Raw genomic sequence first — 21,601 nt, forward strand, 5'->3', positions numbered from 1 at the left:
ATGAACCGCAGGCCCTCTGACTGCAGGTCCGGGGCTCATCACTCCCCAGCTCGGTCCCTGAAGCGCTTCCGTTGACGGACCGATGGGTGTCTCCGTCGTCCGTGGGCCGAGCTGCGGGCTCTCGTTGTTCTCCGTCCTCCTCTGACGGTCTCGTTCCAGGCTCTTTCACGCCAAGAGGATCAACAGCACCAACCTGCTGTTCGTGGTGGCGGAGAAGATGGTGTGCAGCCCGTGCGTTGTGGAGAAGCTGTCCCAGGCCGAGACGCGGTGTATCCTGTCCCCGGTCAGAGAGCGCTTCATGGGTGCTGGGTGTTCCTCACCGATCGTCTCGGGCAAAGGGGCGTCTGAATTGCTTCCTTGAGGGCCGGTCTCCTGGTTTTTGCTCCAGCCTTAATGTTTAATTAAGTCAGTTAAGAAATTCAGAAGGAGGCCCGGGGTGCAGAGCGATTGTTTAGCAGAATGAGCCGGCTGCTTGGTGTCCTTCTTCCAGGCAGGGGTGTTGGGCAAGGGGCTCACATGGAAAGGAGGAACAAACCCTCAGAAGATACGGAGAAAGACGTTTTTTGCCTACCTAACACCTTCCACTGTCCCAGAAATCCTCAGACACAGTCCGTTTTCCCCCTGCTTCCACAGGCCTGTCTGCTGTCTGATATTCCGCTTCTGAAGCTTTGCCACTAGCTTGGCTTGCAGGTAGAGACCAGTGTTGGACCGGTGGGTTTGCTGGGGAGGTAACCTTTGAAGCATTATGGGAGTCTTAAACGGATTGTTGCTACAGCTTTCTCTGTTTTAGTAAGCTGAAGCTATAGTTTTGCATGAGTTCTAGTTCCGTTCCGGTCCCTGGGGATGCTCCCAGACAGAGGTGCTCGGGCGTGTGATGTTGTCAGCATGTGCAGGAGGATGGTTTTTCCGCACGCTTCCTTAACCCTGCTCCCAGCGAAAGGGCCGGAGGAGTGCGAGCTCGTGACCACGCCCCGGTATCGGAAAGGACCTTCCACCTGCTTCGACTACAACACCTTGGTAAGAGAAAAGGGCTCGTCTCAGCTCCTGGGGCCTCCCTGCTGTGGCTCCAGCAGAGTCGCACCAGTGGCCGACGTTATTCACCGACGTTCGGGAGGGAACAATGACAGGTCCATCTCACACGGCTGTACCGCATCACCGGCGTTACAGAAGTTAGCTCTACATGTCAAACACAAACTCCTCCCTTCACATGCGTCTCCAGTACGCCTCCCCCAGCCCATCTCCTCCCTGCTGCTGCCCCCTGGTCACTCCCGAATGGGGTCCGAGCTCCTCGCCCTGTGGCCAGGAGGCTGCCCGCTGACCAAGCAGGCCGAGCCAAACCTGTGTCAGCTGGTGTTCCCAGCGGTGTGCAGTTCTAGGATGTTTTTGTCCCTGGTCACTAGTGAGAGATTAGTAACTGTGCAGATCTCTAGTGTGTTCGAATGGCTGGCTCTCATCGCGGAGATCCGAGAGTGTAACACAACAGCCACAACACTTAATCCTGCAGTTTGCACACATCACACAGGGCCTGAAAACAGGTCCAGGCAGCAGGCGACATTTACTGTACGGGACAGTGGGGGCTCTGGTTAGCGTGTACGGTCTCACTGTATTTACAGAGGCGTGGTTTAATATGGAGGAGAGGAAGGTGCTCAGGCAGAGCCTGCAGCCTTCAGCAGCGCCTGCACTGCTCTCCCTTCTGTTTGAGGTCTGTGTGCTTTCAGCAAGGCAGGACCAAACCGTCCTCTTCCTGAGGGACGACGTGCAGGGCATCATTTAAAAGAGGCACAGAGGCAGGCGGGAGGCTGGGACTCTGACCCGTCTCTCTCTCTCTCTCTCTCTCTCTCTCTCTCTCTCTCTCTCTCTCTCTCTCTCTCCCTCTCCCTCTCCCTCTCCCTCTCCCTCTCCCTCTCTGTGTCTCCCGTCTGTCAGGAGAACACCTCGGACTGCGGCCGGGGCCACTCCTTCAGGCCGTCGATAGGAGTGCTGCTGGCTCTCCAGCTGCTGCTGTTCCACCTGGCTGCCTCCCCCCGCCTCCTGCCCCTCGCCCCCGCCCTTTAACTGCCCTCCCCACACCCCCACGGCTCTCCCCTTCCTACCCCCCAAGTCGGTCCCTGGTTGTCGTGGTGACGGGGACTTCCTGCTCCCCCCCTCCCCATGTCTTTTCCTTTGTCTTTTCCTTCCCGGAAGCCCTGCAGCACTGTCCCCGTCCCTCTCGACTCCTGCTCCCACAACTCTCTGGGCCACGTAGCCCGCTGAACATTTCCACGCCGGAGAGGTGCTCCTTTCCTTTCACCTTTCGGAGACGGGAACTACCGCATCGACGCCAGCGTGGGAGGGAAACAACCCCCACGAAAGCTGGACGCCCTCTTGTACGCCTCCTGCTGTCGGCGACTTTAACCATCTCGTCTCTCTCCATCGCTCACCCGCGACCGGCGGGGGCGAGGGCAACACCGGCCATTCCCATTCTCATCCCTTCTGGACCTTCCTCGAGTTTTCCAGGATTTTTCTGTCTTTGTGTCCAATAGGAGTCTTTGTACCATTCACTTGTGTGTACAGGAAAAAATATATGACAACAAATAGGTATACAACAAGACAAATACAACTCAAACCCTAATGTCCGTGTGTAGGATATGATTTGAAGGGGAAATAGTAGAATTTATTTATTAACATCAGTTTGTTTATGCACTATTATCTACTTCTTGCCAAAATGAGATAGTTTTTTCATGTGATCTTAATTTTTTTATATATATATATAGCCAAAACAGAGAGAGAGAGGGACAGAGAAATCTCAAAATGAATTGGCACTCCATTCAGGCGACTGATTGTCTCCAAGTTACGACCCTGTCAGTGTGGGCTATTTGTAGTTTTTACCCAAGGGACATCTTACTGTGCACAGATCTGAGTGCTTTTACAAAATCGTTTAGGGCTCTGGAGATCTATATGCTTCCTTCTGGCAGCTTGCCTGTTGGAGGGTTTTTTTTTCTTCTCATTCTGTTTGTCGCATCGCATTTAGTTTTGGCTTGATCTTCAATATGAGCTGTAGCCCTGAGGCGTTCACTGCTGTGTTCAGTTCACGTTACCTTTCTTCACAAGTGACCCAACCCTCCTGGAACCAGCAGGCAGAGGTCTCAGTTAAATGAGTCATGGCCAGCAACGGATTGCGTAGTTCAGCTGGGAGCTGTCCGCCACGTCCAGGGCGTGCTCTCGTACCTGAGGCACCTACCACCTTCCAGTGGCGGTGCACCAGAAGGCCAGTCTGCCCTGGAAGAGTCATTTAGTCTGTTTTATTTACAATAGCTGTGCAGCACTTTGCCAATAGCGAGCTTCACGGGATTATACCATTAACAACAATGCATCCGCGTGGGCAAAGAGCAGGGGGCACCACCTCCCAGTGCAAGGAAATACACCCCCAGTGCTCCCGGCGTCTCGTGCGACTGTGAGTCTTGTCCACCGAAGTGTTCGTTGCTGTCGGAGCTCTGCGGCGTTTCTCTGCTGCTCGGTCGGTCTCTGCTTCTTCGCGCTGCTGGGTCGCCGTGGAAATAACACCTTGCCTGTTTCTTTGAATGACGGAAGATTGTCGCGGCTTTGGCACAGAACAAAAAGCTCCGCTTGGCACGATGGGGTAGCGCTGTGGGAGTCTGACTTAGCAGTCTGTCGCCAGGTGTCTTCTCCCACGCTGAGAAAACATCCATTGGGATGACCATTAATAATGACACAAATATTAAATCAGGGGTTCTCAACCTGTGGGGTGCGTGTCACTGGGCGGCATATAACGATCCACAGGAGTGTGCAAGAGTTTTTTTATATTTAGTTTTTTCAGGTGTGAATTTAGATTATTACCTTCAATCTGTTTCACTGCTTTTTAAAGCAGAAAATATTTTAAAATGATGTATGATTAAGTTCCGAAATAGCAACTGAAATAAAAAACATTTTTTGAATAAGATTATTAGCTCACGTGCTAATAGGTGGCCTATGGTTTTGTGTTAACTAACAGGGGGCATTGTGTTTCAGAGGTTGAGAACCACTGTCATAAAGTCTCCTTGGCCCCCTCTCGCTGCGCTGAGGCTGCGCACATCTGTTTCTAAATACCTTCTAAGGACACACACAGGTCACAGGCTAGAGGCAGCCATTTGGTAGTCAGTAGCTAGTTGATCCCAGGATCTCATTCAGCTGTTTTCACTCTGAAACACCAGCTGCGTAGCCAGCAATCGGCCGGCGTCCACTCACACTGGGGATTTCTCGGAGCTTCAGTCAGCCTGGGACCCAAGTAAAATAAAGGCGCCTCGTGTTTAAGCAGGACTGGGGAGTCCCAGTGGGGTACGAGATAGATAAACCACCGGGGGGGGGGGGGCTCACCCACATGGGCCCCACTTCAGGCCTGTCTGCTTGGCGACGAGTCCCAAGTCTGGGGGCCGTCGGAGGAAACCCACAAGGCCTTCCTCTCTGAACACGCTGTTGGTTTTTAGAAAACGAAATGAAGAATCGGCAGTAGCACAGCTGGTAATATCGAGGAGTTCCGCAAATAGGAGAGGTGGTTCCGATCCGGGCCGAAACGAAACGAAACGAGCGACCGAACCCTCTCGTTGCGGACAATAACGTTTCGTGTTTTCCACGTCGCGCATAGGCCATGGCCTGCGTCTCGATGGCAGGGGTGCCGTCCCGGGACGGTCGCGGCCTGTAGGTGCACCGAGACGTGCAGAGACGCTTGAAAAACGTCCGTACGCTTCCAGGCAGCCAGCGGGATTCTCGTGTCGAGGAGCTACAAAACTGTGCCGTGATGCGGGACACTAGGGGGCCTGTACAGGTACAGCGTTCAGTATCCACAATTCCCAGCGCAGCACCTCCGGAAACAGGTGAACGGGAGAGCGTCGGCGCGTTTGGCTGCCAGTGGCTGACGGGGGTGGGGCTCGGCTCCGGCGGCGTGGCCGGACAGCGCGTTCCACGCTCCTGCCTCCCTTCATGTCAAGAAGTGCCTCCTGTACCCGTCTCAGAAACACGCCCCCTTAGTTTCTCCCCGTATCGGTTCTGATCCAGAAGCGCTCGAGCAGGCTGTCTGTGTCCTCTCGAACGTCCCCGGTGTTTAAGACCCCAGAGATTGGATTTTCTTTAGCCTCCTAAGGGCTAAAGAAGGTGTAGGGTCTTCTTTCGGACCCTCAGAATGATTCTGGCTCCTCTTCACAGGGCGTGTTTTAGTGGAAGAACTGTTGGATTGCTAGGTGAAACAGGAGCTGGTGGAGACAGAGGATCAGAGAATGGGCAGTGCAGGGTTCATGCAGGGAACTCGAACCCCAGTTCAGCAGAGCTCCAATCCACAGGTTTTGTTGGTCCCTATGAAATCATCGCTCTCTCGTGATCAGGAACAATTCCTTTGTGATCAAGTTAGACAGGTGATTTATTAAATTTAGCAACAAAATGAGGCACCTTTATAATGTAATTCTGAGGTCTTTTTAGTGCTCAAGGACTAGAGCTCTCTTAACTGATCAGCAGTTTCCAGGTGTTGTCAAGCTTTAGATGCAGGTGACCTACAGGACCGAGTCTGGAGACCCCTGCTCTAAAGACTGCACTCAGCCCAAACTCCGGGCCGTGGGGGTCAGGATGTACTCCCTCAGCTGCTTAACCAAGTCGGAACTTTGGCGAAAGAGATCAGATGGGGAAACTGAGAGGTGCCCAGCAAGTGGGGATTCAAGGAGGCCCACAGCCCTTGTGTGGAATCACAGCGCCCCACAGGTGCCGGATCTGAGAAACTGAAAGTCGCCCCAAAACGATGACCTTCACCGGCGAGACACGTGGCGTCTTGCCGAGACTTCGAGAGGGGGAGCTTGAGAACGAGGTCCTACTCCTGCACAGCTGGACACCTCAGGTCTAGAAGATCCCAGCTGACCCTGCTGCTTGGAATAGTTCAGTGCAATACAGAGAAGGCTTTCCTCCACAGCACGCTGGTCTGCAGCCCGAGACGTGAATCATTGGCAGAATGCAAACTCGTCAATTTTCCTCGGAGGACTTTTGGAAACACAAAGAAAAGCACAGTATGAGTGAATGTTCCCTTGCAGCTTCAGAATGCTTCAGAATCCTGGATCGCAATTTGTTTTGTTTTTTTTCCGGGGAAAGGGGTTGGCGGGAGAAAGAAACTGGAGGAGTGTCCGCGCACACACTGCCCTCTGTATGTTTACATTCAAATTTAAAGAAGAGCTAATTGTCCGCCAGGCTTCCTCTGGGGATGGCAAGTGGCGCTGTCCCAGGCGTGACCAGGACGCGAGTCCCACGTTTAGGAAGGGGGACCCCGGTACCAGCGCCTTCCCAGTCCTGCCCATCGGCTCAGAAAGATGGCTCCTTTTCGCTGAAGCCCAGCCTCCCCGCCCCGCTGCGACTGGGAGCACGTGCTTGCCCACCTGCAGGAAAACGGCCGGCCGCCATCCTTCTCTTCCTCTTCCCTCTCCTGGGACGAGCCGCGACCCTCCACGGCCGGCCGTCGGCCCACGCGGACGCGGTTCCCTCCTGGTTGGAAACGGGGGGGGGGGTTGCGCACTCCTCCGTCCCGAGCCTCCGGCGGCGAATTTCCGAGTCTGGGGGGGGGGGCCACAGGAGGGTAACGCAGGACACGCCCGAAAGCGACCGCCCTCCTCTTCTCCCTGAAGACTGCTTTCGGGACGCCTGTGTCCACGCCTGCGGCCTGCTGGGAGCCCGATCGGCCGCACGGCTGACCAAGGGTCAAAGGTTAAGCCAAGGAATTTTTGTGTTCGTTTCTCCCCAGGTTCGGCGAGCAGCCAGCTGCGTTGCAGGGTGTCAAGTCCCATTTAAAGTCTCGATGGAGGTGCTGGGAGTTGTACAGGTCCATATATACAGTATATACTTGTGTGTGTCGAAATATTCATCCTCACTGATCACAGCCACGAGCTGGAGGGGGCCCTGGGAGCCTGTTCTGCTCCTGGAGGGAGGGGGTGGGATTGGGACTCGGGAGTTTGGTGGGACGAGGAATGCTTTCCTCTTGCCAAAAGTGTTCCAGCCCAACATGGTGGGAGGGGTGGTGGGGTTCGGGGGGGGGTCATTCTCCTTCACCGTTTCTGTGTAGGTGCGTCTTTCGAGAAAGCCTGTGACTCAGACCGAGCGTGTATGTGATTCTGTAGTCTGTAGTTTGGTGCTATGTGACGATGTTTGACAAAAAGTGTAAAATGGAAAAAAATCATTAACGAAACGAGAATTCAGCTTTTATGAGGAAAAAAAAAAGCACTACCGATTAATCATATGTTTTAATCTGAAATCGAAGCGATTTTTTTTTTTTTTTTTTTGTCTGTCTGTTCGGGGTTTGCCTGTTCGCTGCTGGTGACCATGTTCGTGAGGAAACGCAGCTCATGTCGTCTGAGAAGCTTGGTTCCCCCATCGCTCCATTCTTTTTTGTACAGACTTAAGAAGAAGAACACAAAAAATAGACGCAAAAGGCAAAATTTGTAAAATATCGTTGTCTGTGACTCCTTGTAAAATATTTTCAAATTGTTTATTACAGAGAATCAGTTATTAAATAATGTTCATATTTTTCACTTCAGACCTGAGCTGGCGAGTGGTTTGTGTGGTCTTGACTGTTCTTGTCTCTGAAGGGATCGCGCAGCTCATTCTCCGGTTCAGCTCCGACACTCTCCAGCACTCGCAGAACTAAGAGTACCATTCCAATTCTTTAACACCCCGCATGGCTACTTTTCTTGAATTTGTCTGCCCCTTGATATCTGGGAGTTCCCCCCCCCTTCAGCCTTTCCCCCTTATCATTAACCTGCAAGAAAAGGAGCTGAAAAAACCCCTAAGTGTCCCTACAGGACTAGGTTTCAGGACCACTGCTTTTAACACGTCTGCTGCTGCCAGCCAGTACAACAGTTGCACAAATAAAAAAAAAAAATTCATTGCACTTCTGCATGCATTCACTGCGCTACGGACTCTAACTTCTTCTGCCACCAAACTCCCTGTTCCCTTTGCCAGGGTCAGTTCATCCCTCTGGCCCTGCTGCGTCACTTTTTATAAGAGCTCTCAAATTCTGTTCTTGGGGGGTTGCACTCCTGTTTTTTTTTTAGTTAGCTACAGGAGGTCTCCTGAAGGGGCTCTTACAGCTGATTACACAAGATACTTACAGGTGCAGTCGCCTAAGAATGACATACAGTAGGGGGACTGGTTAGAGGTTTTACAATTATGTTAAGCAGACCAGCCAAGTCTCACCTGGGTGCCTCAAAGCTCTGGTGTAACTCCTAAAGGAGGCCAAAGAGGCAGATGTGAGAAGCCATGATCTGCAGGACGACTGCCCTTTCCAACTGGAAACAGGCAAAGATAGTGTGGGGGCTGCAGCATCAGCCTTCAGAGGAAGAGCAAGGCGGACCCTGGGGAAGACAGAGGCGCTCTGTAGCAGAGCAATGATGGCCAGACACCCTGTGCAGGTGTGGAACCGCTTTATTAAGCAGGTGTGGAGCAACAGTAGAAGAGCAAGTCTCAGTCCAGTTAGCATCATGCCCACAGCAGCAATAAATTCCTCTAGCAAATAGTGTGACCATGTTACCCAGTACAAAGTGATGTGGAACAAATTCAGTTTCTGGAGGTGGTTTATTTTTCTATGAGCCCTTTAAAAAAAACCCATTAAACTAAAACAAGGTCCACCCTTTCTTCCTTCACTCACACCAAATGTCAAGCTGTGCCATTCTTTCTTCTTCTAATTATGACTTCCCAGCCCCAGGAAATCCTACATGTTCTCTCATAGGCCCATAAGACGCTTTTCCTTCAGACCTTCTTCTGTATTTTCACTTGGAGTAAAGCTCCGAAATGTGATGTAATTTCACGCCTAGCTGGCGTTTTTTTAATCAACACTTTGGTCAACGCCAACACAGACTTGAGCGAACGCTGAGCGGTCAATAACAAAGCAGTGTCCTCTGTGCCCAACACCCCATTAAAACACACCTCTTTGGCAGAGCGAGGTGCTCGTCTCTTCCAGCTGGTTCCCCAAAGAGCAGTGTTGAAGGTAAGGCTCCAACCCCTGACCGAAGAGCCCCAGGCCAGTAAGTCTTGTGGGGCTCAATCAGTTGTGGATCAATTAAGCAAACAGTTTAATTAAGAGCATAATAGAGCTGGGGCAGTTGGAGGTTATTCCTTTTTTTTTGTTTCAAATGACCCTCTCAGCGGAGACTGGGGGTCCAGGGGGTTTGAGCAAGGGTGCGCATTAATCAAGGGTCCGATCCCGGTCGGGAAGGCTGTTGAGCTCCAGACCAACATGCTCTACCCTTGATGTCTGATGCCTCGGGTTCCAGCATGGGCAGGCTGTCTGACCTGCTCAACCGATCACCACCTCTTTTAAAACTGGCGAGATCACGGGCAGCTACGAGCCCTCCAGGACGCTGGGGGAGCCCTGGATTAAAAGAACCTTTCATCATCTCCCTGGCTCACACCTGGAACTCTGCAGAAACGCTGTCTGTGGGTTTCACTAAAATCATTAAAGAAAGGGGAATATCTATCAATCGGCAACCTCCAGCTTTCACTTCAGCTAGAGGCACAACACTGGCAAACACCTCAGCCTTCCTCACACATAAAACCTCAATCACAATGACATTTCAATGGTATGAAACTGGAAACTGAAAGATAGCTCAGGACTGAAGTCTCTAAGTGAGGGGATGCAGAAGACTAGTGTAACTAAATTTGGCTGTCAGAGGAAAGACTTTGTGGGTCTGGCCTCCTGAAACCTCTCCCTGCCTTCCTGTGTCGCCCCGAGAATTTCACTCATTCCAGGGACTCCAGGAACTCCAGCAGCACCCTGTGCCACTCCTCAGGGTTGTCAAGGTAACATGCGTGCCCCGCCCCCTTCATCACCACCACCTTGTGATTGGCCAGGTTCCTCAGGTTGTTGAGGGACACCTCCCCCAGCTGGGTGTCCTGGTCACCATAGACGATCAAGGCGGGGGTCTGCAACAGAGGGGGGGTGACTCAGTCAGTGCCACAGCAGTATCACATGCATGAGATGAACTTGCTGCACAATCGACAATAGAGTCAAAATAAAGTATTAGAACACCAGGTGGCAATAAACATTTCATTACAGGCCATCCTCTCGGCACCGTCAGGATTGCTGCATGCATTAATCATTGCTCCGATCTTTTACTTAAACCAAATCTTGAGGTACAGTTTCAAACCATAAACCGGTGCTGTCTGCATTTCTCAGGGCACTCCTGACTGCTGCGGTTAAAATGTAAAAGGATGACAGTCGAATTCTCGATATTGTGCAAATTACGGGGATGTCTGAGGTTAGGCCAACTAAAGCAGGTCTGTTCAGCTCTGGTCCCGGTGACTCTGCAGGTTTTAATGACCTAAACCAGCTCATTGTCAGCTTTATTAGGAAGGACGTGCCAGCTTCACCCAGCTCTCCAGACACTGAGCTGCGCCTGTGAACGACGGAGCAGGACCAAGCTGAGCTACAGCGCCGCTTCTCTCAGTGCTGTCGGGCTCCGAGTCTGAGCAGCGCAGCAGTGTAGGCGCCTGTCTGCACACCCGCGTGTCAGACTCCTGCAAAGTGCTTGTGACGTTACAGTGGGCAATGAAAGCAGCAAATCTGCTTGTTATCCCCCTGTGTTGACAAGCAGCCACAGCGCTTGACTGCCCTGCGAATGCTCCCGGGACAGAGGGAATTAAGGCCAGATAAGACGCCGACTGATCGAATAATAATAATAATAATTGCTTACACTTATATAGCGCTTTTCTGGACACTCCACTCAAAGCGCTTTACAGGTAATGGGGATCCCCTCCACCACCACCAATGTGCAGCCCCACCTGGACGATGCGACGGCAGCCATAGTGCGCCAGATCGCTCACCACACATCAGCTATTAGTGGGGAGGAGAGCAGAGAGTAATGAAGCCAATTCATAGAGGGGGATTATTAGGAGGCCCATAATCCAATTAGGGCCAATGGGAAATTTGGCCAGGACACCGGGGTTACACCCCTACTCTTTTCGAGAAGCGCCCTGGGATTTTTAATGACCACAGAGAGTCAGGACCTCGGTTTTACGTCTCATCCGAAGGACGGCGCCTGTTTACAGTATAGTGTCCCCGTCACTATACTGGGGCATTAGGACCCACACAGATTGCAGGGTGAGCGCCCCCTGCTGGCCCCACTAACACCTCTTCCAGCAGCAACCTTAGTTTTTCCCAGGAGGTCTCCCATCCAGGTACTGACCAGGCTCACACCTGCTGAGCTTCTGTGGGTTGCCAGTTGTGAGTTGCAGGGTGATATGGCTGCTGAATGAACTCGTTAAGGGCGCTCGAGGCGTCCTGCCTGCAGGGCTCACCTGCACGGCCTTGTACTGCTCCGCGCTGAACTTCTCTGTGCAGATGGGGGCCACGGGCACGTAGGCCCTGACCATGCCGCCGTGCTGCAGGAGGAAGGGCAGGGAGTACATGCCGCTCAGGGAGGGGCTGACCACCACGGCGGGCCCCAGCTTCAGCACCTCGGACACCTGCTTCAGGAAATCCCCCGGAGCCAGCTCCCCCACCGGCGCCGGCGCCGCCGCGTCCCTGGAGTTCCCGAGCCCTGGAGAAGGCAGAGCGTCACCCCTCGAGTCACGGGGACACAGCCCCGGGCTCTCTCCAGGTCTCCCTGCTTCGCCACCGGGCCAGTTCCCAACTCGGCTCGGGTCCAACCGGGTCAGGCCACAAAAGAGCAGAGGCGGGGAGAGAACCTGCGCAGCTGAAGTTGGGCGCCACTGACTTCACCGGACCGCACAGCGGCTTGGTGCCCTCCACCTCGGCGAGGCCTGCCTGCTGGGGCTGAGCCCAGCCTTTTCATTTCCGTTTCCCAGTGGGAGACACACACTAGAGAGCCTCCACCGACACAGGCGTGACAGCGAGGAACTCCCCTGGCCGACACAACTACACTCCGAGCGTCTATCCACTCGTGAAGCGGACTGCGGAGACACCGAACACTCGGCTGTTAAAATCCGCCCTCGCTGGGCCTAAGACAAACCGCCCCACTCCGGACCGGAGAATGGCGATCCGATGGGATCGGGGGGGCGGGGTGTTTTGGGGCATGACGAAGGGATCGGGGGGGAAGGGGCGGTGTTTTGGGGTGTAGAGACGTGATCAGGGGGAAGGGGCGGTGTTTTGGGGTGTGGAGACGTGATCAGGGGGAAGGGGAGGTTGTTTTGGGGTGTAGAGACGTGATCAGGGGGAAGGGGAGGTTGTTTTGGGGTGTGGAGATGTGATCAGGGGGGAAGGGGAGGTTGTTTTGGGGTGTGGAGATGTGATCAGGGGGAAGGGGAGGTTGTTTTGGGGTGTAGAGACGTGATCAGGGGGAAGGGGCGGTTGTTTTGGGGTGTGGAGACGTGATCAGGGGGAAGAGGCGGTTGTTTTGGGGTGTAGAGACGTGATCAGGGGGAAGAGGCGGTTGTTTTGGGGTGTAGAGACGTGATCAGGGGGAAGGGGAGGTTGTTTTGGGGTGTAGAGACGTGATCAGGGGGAAGGGGCGGTTGTTTTGGGGTGTGGAGACGTGATCAGGGGGGAAGGGGAGGTTGTTTTGGGGTGTAGAGACGTGATCAGGGGGAAGGGGCGGTTGTTTTGGGGTGTGGAGATGTGATCAGGGGGGAAGGGGAGGTTGTTTTGGGGTGTGGAGTCGTGATCAGGGGGGAAGGGGCGGTTGTTTTGGGGTGTGGAGACGTGATCAGGGGGAAGGGGCGGTTGTTTTGGGGTGTGGAGACGTGATCAGGGGGAAGGGGCGGTTGTTTTGGGGTGTGGAGACGTGATCAGGGGGAAGGGGCGGTTGTTTTGGGGTGTGGAGACGTGATCAGGGGGAAGGGGCGGTTGTTTTGGGGTGTGGAGACGTGATCAGGGGGAAGGGGCGGTTGTTTTGGGGTGTAGAGACGTGATCAGGGGGAAGAGGCGGTTGTTTTGGGGTGTGGAGACGTGATCAGGGGGAAGGGGCGGTTGTTTTGGGGTGTAGAGACGTGATCAGGGGGAAGGGGCGGTTGTTTTGGGGTGTAGAGACGTGATCAGGGGGAAGGGGCGGTTGTTTTGGGGTGTAGAGACGTGATCAGGGGGAAGGGGCGGTTGTTTTGGGGTGTAGAGACGTGATCAGGGGGAAGGGGCGGTTGTTTTGGGGTGTGGAGACGTGATCAGGGGGAAGGGGCAGCTGTTTTGGGGTGTGGAGACGTGATCAGGGGGGAGGGGCGGTTGTTTTGGGGTGTAGAGACGTGATCAGGGGGGAGGGGCGGTTGTTTTGGGGTGTAGAGACGTGATCAGGGGGGAGGGGCGGTTGTTTTGGGGTGTGGAGACGTGATCAGTGGGAAGGGGCGGTTGTTTTGGGGTGTAGAGACGTGATCAGGGGGGAGGGGCGGTTGTTTTGGGGTGTGGAGACGTGATCAGGGGGGAAGGGGCGGTTGTTTTGGGGTGTGGAGACGTGATCAGGGGGGAGGGGCGGTTGCGGTTGTTTTGGGGTGTAGAGACGTGATCAGGGGGAAGGGGCGGTGTTTTGGGGTGTGGAGACGTGATCAGGGGGAAGGGGAGGTTGTTTTGGGGTGTAGAGACGTGATCAGGGGGGAGGGGCGGTTGTTTTGGGGTGTAGAGACATGATCAGGGGGGAGGGGCGGTTGTTTTGGGGTGTAGAGACGTGATCAGTGGGAAGGGGCGGTGTTTTGGGGTGTGGAGACGTGATCAGGGGGAAGGGGAGGTTGTTTTGGGGTGTAGAGACGTGATCAGGGGGAAGGGGAGGTTGTTTTGGGGTGTGGAGACGTGATCAGCGGGAAGGGGCGGTTGCGGTTGTTTTGGGGTGTAGAGACGTGATCAGGGGGAAGGGGCGGTGTTTTGGGGTGTGGAGACGTGATCAGGGGGAAGGGGAGGTTGTTTTGGGGTGTAGAGACGTGATCAGGGGGGAGGGGCGGTTGTTTTGGGGTGTGGAGACGTGATCAGGGGGGAAGGGGAGGTTGTTTTGGGGTGTAGAGACGTGATCAGGGGGAAGGGGAGGTTGTTTTGGGGTGTGGAGACGTGATCAGGGGGAAGGGGCGGTTGTTTTGGGGTGTGGAGACGTGATCAGGGGGAAGGGGCGGTTGTTTTGGGGTGTAGAGACGTGATCAGGGGGAAGGGGCGGTTGTTTTGGGGTGTGGAGACGTGATCAGGGGGAAGGGGCGGTGTTTTGGGGTGTGGAGACGTGATCAGGGGGAAGGGGAGGTTGTTTTGGGGTGTAGAGACGTGATCAGGGGGAAGAGGCGGTTGTTTTGGGGTGTGGAGACGTGATCAGGGGGAAGGGGAGGTTGTTTTGGGGTGTAGAGACGTGATCAGGGGGAAGGGGAGGTTGTTTTGGGGTGTAGAGACGTGATCAGGGGGAAGGGGCGGTTGTTTTGGGGTGTGGAGACGTGATCAGGGGGAAGGGGAGGTTGTTTTGGGGTGTAGAGACGTGATCAGGGGGAAGAGGCGGTTGTTTTGGGGTGTGGAGACGTGATCAGGGGGAAGGGGCGGTTGTTTTGGGGTGTGGAGACGTGATCAGGGGGAAGGGGAGGTTGTTTTGGGGTGTAGAGACGTGATCAGGGGGAAGGGGAGGTTGTTTTGGGGTGTAGAGACGTGATCAGGGGGAAGGGGCGGTTGTTTTGGGGTGTGGAGACGTGATCAGGGGGAAGGGGCGGTTGTTTTGGGGTGTAGAGACGTGATCAGGGGGAAGAGGCGGTTGTTTTGGGGTGTAGAGACGTGATCAGGGGGAAGAGGCGGTTGTTTTGGGGTGTGGAGACGTGATCAGGGGGAAGGGGCGGTTGTTTTGGGGTGTGGAGACGTGATCAGGGGGAAGGGGCGGTTGTTTTGGGGTGTAGAGACGTGATCAGGGGGAAGGGGCGGTTGTTTTGGGGTGTAGAGACGTGATCAGCGGGAAGGGGCGGTTGCGGTTGTTTTGGGGTGTAGAGACATGATCAGGGGGAAGGGGCGGTGTTTTGGGGTGTGGAGTCGTGATCAGGGGGGAAGGGGCGGTTGTTTTGGGGTGTGGAGACGTGATCAGTGGGAAGGGGCGGTTGTTTTGGGGTGTGGAGACGTGATCAGGGGGAAGAGGCGGTTGTTTTGGGGTGTGGAGACGTGATCAGGGGGAAGGGGAGGTTGTTTTGGGGTGTAGAGACGTGATCAGCGGGAAGGGGCGGTTGCGGTTGTTTTGGGGTGTAGAGACGTGATCAGGGGGAAGAGGCGGTTGTTTTGGGGTGTGGAGACGTGATCAGGGGGAAGGGGAGGTTGTTTTGGGGTGTAGAGACGTGATCAGGGGGAAGGGGAGGTTGTTTTGGGGTGTGGAGACGTGATCAGGGGGAAGGGGCGGTTGTTTTGGGGTGTGGAGACGTGATCAGGGGGAAGGGGCGGTTGTTTTGGGGTGTAGAGACGTGATCAGGGGGAAGAGGCGGTTGTTTTGGGGTGTGGAGACGTGATCAGGGGGAAGGGGCGGTTGTTTTGGGGTGTAGAGACGTGATCAGGGGGAAGGGGCGGTGTTTTGGGGTGTAGAGACGTGATCAGGGGGAAGGGGCGGTTGTTTTGGGGTGTAGAGACGTGATCAGCGGGAAGGGGCGGTTGCGGTTGTTTTGGGGTGTGGAGACGTGATCAGGGGGAAGGGGCGGTTGTTTTGGGGTGTAGAGACGTGATCAGGGGGAAGGGGAGGTTGTTTTGGGGTGTGGAGACGTGATCAGGGGGAAGAGGCGGTTGTTTTGGGGTGTGGAGACGTGATCAGGGGGAAGGGGAGGTTGTTTTGGGGTGTAGAGACGTGATCAGGGGGAAGGGGAGGTTGTTTTGGGGTGTGGAGACGTGATCAGGGGGAAGGGGCGGTTGTTTTGGGGTGTAGAGACGTGATCAGGGGGAAGAGGCGGTTGTTTTGGGGTGTGGAGACGTGATCAGGGGGAAGGGGAGGTTGTTTTGGGGTGTGGAGACGTGATCAGGGGGAAGGGGCGGTTGTTTTGGGGTGTAGAGACGTGATCAGGGGGAAGAGGCGGTTGTTTTGGGGTGTAGAGACGTGATCAGCGGGAAGGGGCGGTTGCGGTTGTTTTGGGGTGTAGAGACATGATCAGGGGGAAGGGGCGGTTGTTTTGGGGTGTGGAGTCGTGATCAGGGGGGAAGGGGCGGTTGTTTTGGGGTGTGGAGACGTGATCAGCGGGAAGGGGCGGTTGCGGTTGTTTTGGGGTGTAGAGACGTGATCAGGGGGAAGGGGCGGTGTTTTGGGGTGTAGAGACGTGATCAGGGGGAAGGGGCGGTTGTTTTGGGGTGTAGAGACGTGATCAGCGGGAAGGGGCGGTTGCGGTTGTTTTGGGGTGTAGAGACGTGATCAGGGGGAAGAGGCGGTTGTTTTGGGGTGTGGAGACGTGATCAGGGGGAAGGGGAGGTTGTTTTGGGGTGTAGAGACGTGATCAGGGGGAAGGGGAGGTTGTTTTGGGGTGTGGAGACGTGATCAGGGGGAAGGGGCGGTTGTTTTGGGGTGTGGAGACGTGATCAGGGGGAAGAGGCGGTTGTTTTGGGGTGTGGAGACGTGATCAGGGGGAAGAGGCGGTTGTTTTGGGGTGTGGAGACGTGATCAGGGGGAAGGGGCGGTTGCGGTTGTTTTGGGGTGTGGAGACATGATCAGGGGGAAGGGGCGGTTGTTTTGGGGTGTATAGACGTGATCAGGGGGAAAGGGCGGTTGTTTTGGGGTGTGGAGACGTGATCAGGGGGAAGGGGCGGTTGTTTTGGGGTGTGGAGACGTGATCAGGGGGAAGGGGCGGTTGTTTTGGGGTGTAGAGACGTGATCAGGGGGAAGAGGCGGTTGTTTTGGGGTGTGGAGACGTGATCAGGGGGAAGGGGCGGTTGTTTTGGGGTGTGGAGACGTGATCAGGGGGAAGGGGCGGTTGTTTTGGGGTGTAGAGACGTGATCAGGGGGAAGGGGCGGTTGTTTTGGGGTGTAGAGACGTGATCAGGGGGGAGGGGCGGTTGTTTTGGGGTGTAGAGACGTGATCAGGGGGGAGGGGCGGTTGCGGTTGTTTTGGGGTGTGGAGACGTGATCAGGGGGAAGGGGCGGTTGTTTTGGGGTGTGGAGACGTGATCAGGGGGGAGGGGCGGTTGTTTTGGGGTGTAGAGACGTGATCAGCGGGAAGAGGCGGTTGCGGTTGTTTTGGGGTGTGGAGACGTGATCAGGGGGAAGGGGCGGTTGTTTTGGGGTGTGGAGACGTGATCAGGGGGAAGGGGCGGTTGTTTTGGGGTGTGGAGACGTGATCAGGGGGAAGGGGCGGTTGTTTTGGGGTGTAGAGACGTGATCAGGGGGGAGGGGCGGTTGTTTTGGGGTGTAGAGACGTGATCAGGGGGGAGGGGCGGTTGTTTTGGGGTGTAGAGACGTGATCAGGGGGAAGGGGCGGTTGTTTTGGGGTGTAGAGACGTGATCAGGGGGAAGGGGCGGTTGTTTTGGGGTGTAGAGACGTGATCAGCGGGAAGGGGCGGTTGCGGTTGTTTTGGGGTGTAGAGACATGATCAGGGGGAAGGGGCGGTGTTTTGGGGTGTGGAGTCGTGATCAGGGGGGAAGGGGCGGTTGTTTTGGGGTGTGGAGACGTGATCAGCGGGAAGGGGCGGTTGCGGTTGTTTTGGGGTGTAGAGACGTGATCAGGGGGAAGGGGCGGTGTTTTGGGGTGTAGAGACGTGATCAGGGGGAAGGGGCGGTTGTTTTGGGGTGTAGAGACGTGATCAGCGGGAAGGGGCGGTTGCGGTTGTTTTGGGGTGTGGAGACGTGATCAGGGGGAAGGGGCGGTTGTTTTGGGGTGTAGAGACGTGATCAGGGGGAAGGGGCGGTTGTTTTGGGGTGTAGAGACGTGATCAGGGGGAAGGGGCGGTGTTTTGGGGTGTGGAGACGTGATCAGGGGGAAGGGGAGGTTGTTTTGGGGTGTGGAGACGTGATCAGGGGGAAGGGGCGGTTGTTTTGGGGTGTAGAGACGTGATCAGGGGGGAGGGGCAGTTGTTTTGGGGTGTGGAGACGTGATCAGGGGGAAGAGGCGGTTGTTTTGGGGTGTGGAGACGTGATCAGGGGGAAGAGGCGGTTGTTTTGGGGTGTGGAGACGTGATCAGGGGGAAGAGGCGGTTGTTTTGGGGTGTGGAGACGTGATCAGGGGGAAGGGGCGGTTGTTTTGGGGTGTAGAGACGTGATCAGGGGGGAAGGGGCGGTTGTTTTGGGGTGTAGAGACGTGATCAGGGGGGAAGGGGAGGTTGTTTTGGGGTGTGGAGACGTGATCAGGGGGAAGGGGCGGTTGTTTTGGGGTGTGGAGACGTGATCAGGGGGAAGGGGCGGTTGTTTTGGGGTGTAGAGACGTGATCAGGGGGAAGAGGCGGTTGTTTTGGGGTGTGGAGACGTGATCAGGGGGAAGGGGCGGTTGTTTTGGGGTGTGGAGACATGATCAGGGGGAAGAGGCTGTTGTTTTGGGGTGTAGAGACGTGATCAGGGGGAAGAGGCGGTTGTTTTGGGGTGTAGAGACGTGATCAGGGGGAAGGGGCGGTGTTTTGGGGTGTAGAGACGTGATCAGGGGGAAGGGGCGGTTGTTTTGGGGTGTAGAGACGTGATCAGGGGGAAGGGGCGGTGTTTTGGGGTGTAGAGACGTGATCAGGGGGAAGGGGCGGTTGTTTTGGGGTGTAGAGACGTGATCAGGGGGAAGAGGCGGTTGCGGTTGTTTTGGGGTGTAGAGACGTGATCAGGGGGAAGAGGCGGTTGTTTTGGGGTGTAGAGACGTGATCAGGGGGAAGGGGCGGTGTTTTGGGGTGTGGAGACGTGATCAGGGGGAAGGGGCGGTTGTTTTGGGGTGTGGAGACGTGATCAGGGGGAAGGGGAGGTTGTTTTGGGGTGTGGAGACGTGATCAGGGGGAAGGGGCGGTTGTTTTGGGGTGTAGAGACGTGATCAGGGGGGAAGGGGCGGTTGCGGTTGTTTTGGGGTGTAGAGACGTGATCAGGGGGGAAGGGGCGGTGTTTTGGGGCGCGCCCGGGTACCTGGCAGATCCACGGCGACGGCGCGGCACCCCGCCTCCGCCAGCGCCTCCAGGGTGCGGATGCGGAGCCAGTTCTCGGAGGAGAAGCGGATGCCGTGCAGCAGCAGGACCGCGAGCCGGGCCGGGCCCTCCGCCGGCGCCGCCTGCCGGTAGAAGAGGGGCGGCCCGCCGGTCGCCAGCGCCACGCGGCCCTCGCTCATCTTCACCGCCGGCATGTCGCCCAGCCGGGGGACGCGCACCTGCGGGCAGGAGAGGCCACAGACCCGGGGGCTCTGAGCAGGCGGGTGGTGGCGAGGGGGCCCGGCAGCCCCCCCCTCCCTTCGCCACGCGCCGCACCCCTGCGGCTCCGGCACCGCTCCCAGCCCCGTGAGGAGGGCACGGGCCTCAACAGGCCCTCCGCGCTAAAGCAAGTCAGCCTTACGAATCAGCAACAGGAGGCTGAGGTGAAGGAGAGGCTCTCGTCTTTACCAGACGGGCTGGAAGGTCCCGGGCCCTGTGGAGCCCCTCGGGGGTCCCCGCGCTCACTGCGACGGCACCTGCGGGGACCCCCGGCTGGAACCCAAGCCCGCCTCAGATCTGTGCAGAACAATCTGCTTGTTCTCAGCTCGGCGCACAAGAAGGGGGCTTTTCTTCTGCCTCTCTTCGTCTTCTCGAGTCTCTCATATTGCAGATCAGGAGCTGGGGCAGGCACTCCGTAAGGGGAGTGGAAAGAACTCTATTTACAACAATAATCACTCCTTGCACTTATATAGCGCTTTCTGGACACTCCACTCCAAGCACTCTCCAGGTCATGGGGATCCCCTCCACCCCCACTGGTGTGTACCCCCACCTGGACGATGCTCCAGTCTGCCCCCCACACGCCAGCTCTCAGTGGGGAGGAGAGCAGAGTGACGGAGCCAGTTCAGAGAGGGGGGTTATTAGGAGGCCATGACTGGAAAAGACCAGGGGGAGATTCATCCCCAGGTGGGGCTGCACACTGGTGGTGGAGGGGATCCCCATTACCTGTAAAGCACTTTGAGTGGAGTGGAGTGTCCAGAAAAGCGCTATATAAGTGTAAGCAATTATTATTAGTAGTAGGTAATGGGTTTATTCCAGGCTGAAAAGAAATGAAAGGAAACACAACGTTTCAGCCGTGAAGCCTTCTTCAGGTGTGAGGACACGTTGTGCCTCTTCTCTTTTCAGCCTGGAATAAACCTTTACTTGTCCCTTTGCAGCCTTCGCATGCTGACGCAGCTCCCTCCTTGAATTATTATTATTATTAGTTTGTATTTGTTCCGAGTTGATCTATTTGTTAATCCAGAACAGGGAAAGCGACGGCAGCAGGAGGGTGACGTCACTCATACGTGACATTATAACACGCTCCTTCAGTGTCTCGGTACAGATCTTTGCTATGCGTCTTTAAAAAAAGTTTTACTTTAATATCGGACCTTCCTTGAAACATTTATTTTTTTTTGCACATTCAAGTGTTGCCTAACTTGTAAGAGGCTTTACAGATACAGTATGCCCATAGACTGTGGCAATAACATTTACTGTTCCAAGGTCTACTTTAAAAGCCTGTCAAAAGTAGAGAGTTCCGCGCTTTATCGTGGAAATCTATTTAACTGTAAAAGTACCCTATTTATTGTAACACAATACGGTTTAACTGGGATTGTGAAATGTATGATTAACTGGTTACAGAATTGATTCTGCGTGGATTTTTTTTCTGTATGCGGAACTGGAGACACTGACAAAACATACCGACCTGACCTGTCATATTCACAGAATTGCTCCGCGAAGACCTCAAGACTTTAGTTTTTAATCACATTCGGGCAAAGCCTGGCAACTCGAAATACTGGCGTGTGACCGACACAAAAGATCAAAGTCCATTCACGTTCCCGCAACTTGCGCCAGAAAAACCACGAAGAAAACTAGCAAAGCATTTAACACACTACAGGACGGTAACCCCACGTCGTCAGAGCTATCGCTATGATAGTGAGTGGTAAAACCGAATACTATTACCTTATCTTCTTTTGCGTTCTTCCACACAGCAAAACAAACCCCTCGAGTTTACTCTACAGCCCGGAAGAGCTATTTCCTCTAAACCCCTTTACTGCCCCCTAGTGGACCGTTAGAGCATAAACCCATTACCACCCGGACGAGCGCTCTGACCAAACTGGTCAACCTCCCCAGTACGTTTAACCGTGAATTAGAAAGTAATCATCCTGTTATTCTACACTCGTATTTCGGCTCCCGAAACGAGTTTGCCTCGAAAAATTATGTTGAAACGTAGTTGGGAGTTCTTCGGCGTTATTTTTTTTTTTAATTAAGGAAGATGTGCCTTGTTTGTTCCGGGGAAAATAACCCCTGTGATGTTAATGGGGGGATTAGAATCTGAACTCGCCAGTTCTATCTCCGTTACGGGACAGGACTTCGTGCTTTCCTACGCCACGTCCCTATTCCTCCCGGAGGTAGGGGGTGTTTTACAATTCAGTTCAAGCGTTATGAGCCCCCTGGGCAAAAGCGCTTTACGACAGAGCCCAGCGCGTCAATCCCACAAAAACAGACGAACCTCACCAGCAGGGAAGACGGTACAGCAGCGCTTCAGGAGATAAGAGCGTTATTTTACCTCGAGGGCGAGACTGCGTGCATCTCTCCTGCCGTCCGGTAAACGGTACCGAA

The 21,601-nt window shown here is 55.0% G+C and overlaps 2 protein-coding genes across 3 annotated transcripts in view; one reads left to right on the top strand and one right to left on the bottom strand.

Moving 5' to 3' along the window:
* The window catches only part of cacna2d2a (calcium voltage-gated channel auxiliary subunit alpha2delta 2a), a 252,799-nt gene extending 250,194 nt beyond the window's left edge, over window positions 1-2,605 (top strand). For both annotated transcript variants that reach the window (XM_088637016.1, XM_088637018.1), the window contains 3 exons: window positions 160-269; window positions 935-1,017; window positions 1,927-2,605. In XM_088637016.1, coding sequence (XP_088493142.1) covers window positions 160-269; window positions 935-1,017; window positions 1,927-2,055 — 322 coding nt within the window. In that variant the 3' untranslated portion in view covers window positions 2,056-2,605. The remainder of the gene's footprint in view (window positions 1-159; window positions 270-934; window positions 1,018-1,926) is intronic.
* A 5,801-nt stretch (window positions 2,606-8,406) lies between these two features.
* Window positions 8,407-21,094, bottom strand: abhd14b (abhydrolase domain containing 14B). Its single transcript, XM_088637034.1, has 4 exons — window positions 20,942-21,094; window positions 18,945-19,182; window positions 11,296-11,537; window positions 8,407-9,921 (listed from the first exon to the last, which is right to left on the bottom strand). Exons 2-4 carry the CDS (start codon window positions 19,156-19,158, stop codon window positions 9,739-9,741), a joined length of 639 nt encoding a protein of 212 aa, XP_088493160.1. The 5' UTR covers window positions 19,159-19,182; window positions 20,942-21,094; the 3' UTR covers window positions 8,407-9,738.
* Between the last annotated feature and the right edge of the window lie 507 nt (window positions 21,095-21,601).

This window comes from Lepisosteus platostomus, chromosome 6 (assembly GCF_059453375.1).
Source record: "Lepisosteus platostomus isolate fLepPlt1 chromosome 6, fLepPlt1.hap1, whole genome shotgun sequence".
Lineage (NCBI taxonomy): Eukaryota > Metazoa > Chordata > Actinopteri > Semionotiformes > Lepisosteidae > Lepisosteus > Lepisosteus platostomus.